General features: G+C 38.0%; 1 protein-coding gene across 1 annotated transcript in view; it reads left to right on the top strand.

Annotated features, from left to right (window-relative positions):
* Positions 1–3,193: 3,193 nt before the first annotated feature.
* LOC104465078 (disks large-associated protein 1-like) overlaps positions 3,194–3,482 on the top strand; it is a gene marked incomplete at its 3' end in the record, with an annotated part of 116,678 nt that continues 116,389 nt past the window's right edge. The window contains 2 exon segments of the mRNA XM_010077988.1: positions 3,194–3,479; position 3,482. The exon segment at position 3,482 is cut by the window's right edge and continues 658 nt beyond it. Of these exon segments, the coding sequence (XP_010076290.1) occupies positions 3,194–3,479; position 3,482 (287 nt within the window).

Genomic DNA, 3,482 nt, shown 5'->3' with positions numbered 1-3,482 from the left:
TCATAATGTATACACCAGTCTAAAAGTTGGGAATAAACAGTTTTTACTCTGAATTTCAATTTCTTCCAGGTTTTGGAGCCTTTACCATTACTCCTTTTTGTTACTTAGTTTGGTTTCTCTCTTTTGGTTTTGGTTTGGTTTTTCTATCATTTGCTGGTCTTTGCTACTCCTTTTTTTCTTCCTCTTTTAAATCTGCTGCTCCTGCAAAGATTTATCCTCCTTTTTTTGTAACTCTGTGATCTTTTACTTTCACAAGCATATTTTCTCTGTTATTCTGTGTATCTGTTCATCCAAATCCTCTTGGGCAGATCATCCTATTTTCTGCTTTTTTTTCCAGTACTTCCTCATGGAAGATTCATTGCCAGCTCAGACTCAAAATGGGTGTAGAACTAAATGTTATCTTTTCTCCTAAACATTTCCACCATCCTACTTGCCATCCAAGATCAAATAGCACTGCTTAGCCAAGCTTGTTATATCTTCCTCCACAATTGATGGAAAGCCTGTCCCTTTCTCTCTATACCAACAAATGTCACTTTTCATAAGCTTTTTCACTTTTTAAGACCTCTTGCGCATCCTCCGTAGCATCCATGTTGCCAGACCATCCAAAACTCAGCTGATAACACTGCTGCTCTCATCTATCAACCTGTACTTACATCTTTTAAGCTCATCTTTATCTTCAAGATGTTCCACACTATTCTGTCCCAGCCTATAAATCAGATCAAGTGTTTCCTCATCCCAGCCATTCTGCTCCATCAATCTATTAAGACTACATATTCTTAATAATTCCATGACATCCCCCATGCCTGTCATGACTTCACTATTCTGTAAATTATCGATCCTTTCTGCTCTTTGTCTACATATACTCATTTTCCACAGTACACAAAAATGAAAAATTCATAGTCATTCAGATAATGAAAGAATGAAAATAAATCACTAGTTCTGGGCGTATCCCACTTTACTGTACTTCTCCATGTCTTTCTCACATCTTTGGGGCAAGGTTTTACTATTTTTATCTTATATGGCACTCTAGTCTAGTGTTAGCCCTAAGATAATTTATCAATCATCTTGAGGACTGTTGCATGATTGTAAATGAATTACATAAAAATTAACTGACTGAAGCCTTGTTTTCACAAGCCTTCAACTGTGAAAGACATTCATAGACACCAGAGATTAGTTCATTATTATTTGGTCATTATATCCTTCAATGGTATTTTTCTTGACAGCATATTCTTGGTCAAGTCAGATTTTAAATGATGCAAGTAATGGATCTACTACTACATCCCTTTGGTTGCTTCTCTCTTACACTGTCTAATAGATCCCATTTTTTAAAGGAGTTGGTAAGGATGTAAAATGCTCTTTAGAAGTGACAAGGTTTGTCACTACAGTATAATTCACAAAGCATGCTCTCTGAATATATTATTTTTAGGCTTTTAAAAGTGCCTTCGGCCATGCCCCTCTTCAGGTAAGCCAGTGAGCTCATTTGGAATATTTCAAGAGTTTTCTGTGGTATTTTGAAAATTCTTGTGTTGGAATTCAGGGTCTCCTGAGAATGAACATTTTCTGCATTGCAGGGATCCAGTGAGGGGGAGTGAAATGCGGGACATCCACAGTAGCTTTGAAGCATATTGAAAAAACCTTCTCTTTAGCTCACCACAGATTCAGAAGAAAATATAAAACGTGTTCTGATGAGAAGCAGAGCAGGCTCTTCCAGACTGATATTAACTTAATGCGTTTTTAGAAAACTTCATTGTTGTCAATTTGCCAGTACGTACAATGTCTACAACCTGTTAAAACATGAACTTTATCTGAGAGAACACTGTAGGAACATAGTGGAAAACTGTTTGGTACGCATGTCTATCCATACTCCAAGAAAGATCTCAAGAGTGACATTTCCAAAAGTATGATGTGATTAGCCATGCTGGAAAGGAATAAAGTAGCTGAGTGACTCCCATTTTAGTTGTGTACGGTATAAGACATCCTCCAAAGAGTCCTGTGCCCATCAGGAGCTGAGACGGCAACGTGAGAACATTTTGCCACATCTGAAACCAAATATTTTATACATTAGTAGCTCAGAGGTTGCAGTAGCAGTCGCATTCAGACTTTTGCTAGCAGTGAGAGCTGAAATGAGGACATCTGGCTTCAAACAGAGTGGTAAATATATCACTTGTGATAATGATTTTCATTTTCAACTTGTTGTAATCAATAGTCTATAACACTGTGAGTCACTTCAGGGCCAGATAACTACAATCATGTATTAAGTGGTGAAATCCCTTCCACTATTATAGCAGCGTGCAAGTTTTGGCTATACTAACTCTCCTGATGGTAGATGGAGTAGGCAGGGATATTTAAACAGTGCTTAGTCCTCTCAAAATTTATGGAAAATAAAGAGTAAGATTTTTGTTGTGGTTTTTTTTTATGAATAGGAGGAAGTAAATAGTAAATACAGCAGCCCCAAATAGATAGATTATTAAACAGTTGGTTTGGCTTTGTTCTGATGGTGTTAGTGAAATGTATTATCATTTTATTCTTCATTTGAGAAGAGTTCACAGAAACAATGTTTTGTTATTGTCTTGACATGCTTAAAGTCTAGGCAGACAACATGGAAATCAAGTAAAACAGTACTTTAGACATGAACATTGAAGCCAGAGAAAAGTTTCCCATTAATTGCACCACACTCTTTATTTGGCCCAAAGGAACCCAGAAAGTCATCCATCAAGAACACAATCTTTTAAAATGCATTTATTTGGTTCAGAAGACATGCAGATGAGCAGTTAAGGGCTCCTGGGAGGCCCCTGTCCACAAATGTTTTCAGGACTGAGGTTTTAGTGTATAGATGGAGATACTTATTTGCTGTGGATTACTGACAATGGTGAATTTCATACCAGAGGAATTTTCTTCATCTGTTTTCCATCTGGTGGAACAAGATCATTTTTCTTGTATATTATTTAGATATCCCCTATCACTATGTTTGGACATGGGAAAGATTAAGCGATAAAAAGAATCAGAGAATGTTTATTTCAATTATTTTTACAATAAGAAACAATGAATGCTAAAAGTTCACGTGCTGTTTTTTCTCATAGCTTGGTTATCTTATGGCTTCTCTTGTATTTCATTCTTCTAGGCCTTTCTCTGCAATCTGCCTGTTGCATAGCCATACGTATTAGATGACTTTGGGACCTGCTTTGCATCAACAATGAAGGGATTATCTAGCAGCCGTAGTCATCATCATGGGGTTGCCTGTGACCCTCCATGTGACAGTCTGCCACACCACCCGGACAGGAAGCCATATTTGTTAAACCCGGTGGACCCCCATCCTGCAGACCACCCTTATTACACTCAAAGGAACTCTTTTCAGGCAGAGTGTATGGTGCCCTACAGCGATCAGATTGCCAGCAGCACATTTCCCCGAAGGCATTACAGTTCCCACCATGAACTCAAGGACGAGTGTGCTCTGGTTCCCCATGGAACTGCCAACAAGACCA

Source organism: Pterocles gutturalis, unplaced genomic scaffold (assembly GCF_000699245.1).
Source record: "Pterocles gutturalis isolate BGI_N339 unplaced genomic scaffold, ASM69924v1 scaffold20353, whole genome shotgun sequence".
Taxonomy (NCBI): domain Eukaryota; kingdom Metazoa; phylum Chordata; class Aves; order Pterocliformes; family Pteroclidae; genus Pterocles; species Pterocles gutturalis.
This window is presented reverse-complemented; position numbering and strand designations above follow the sequence as displayed.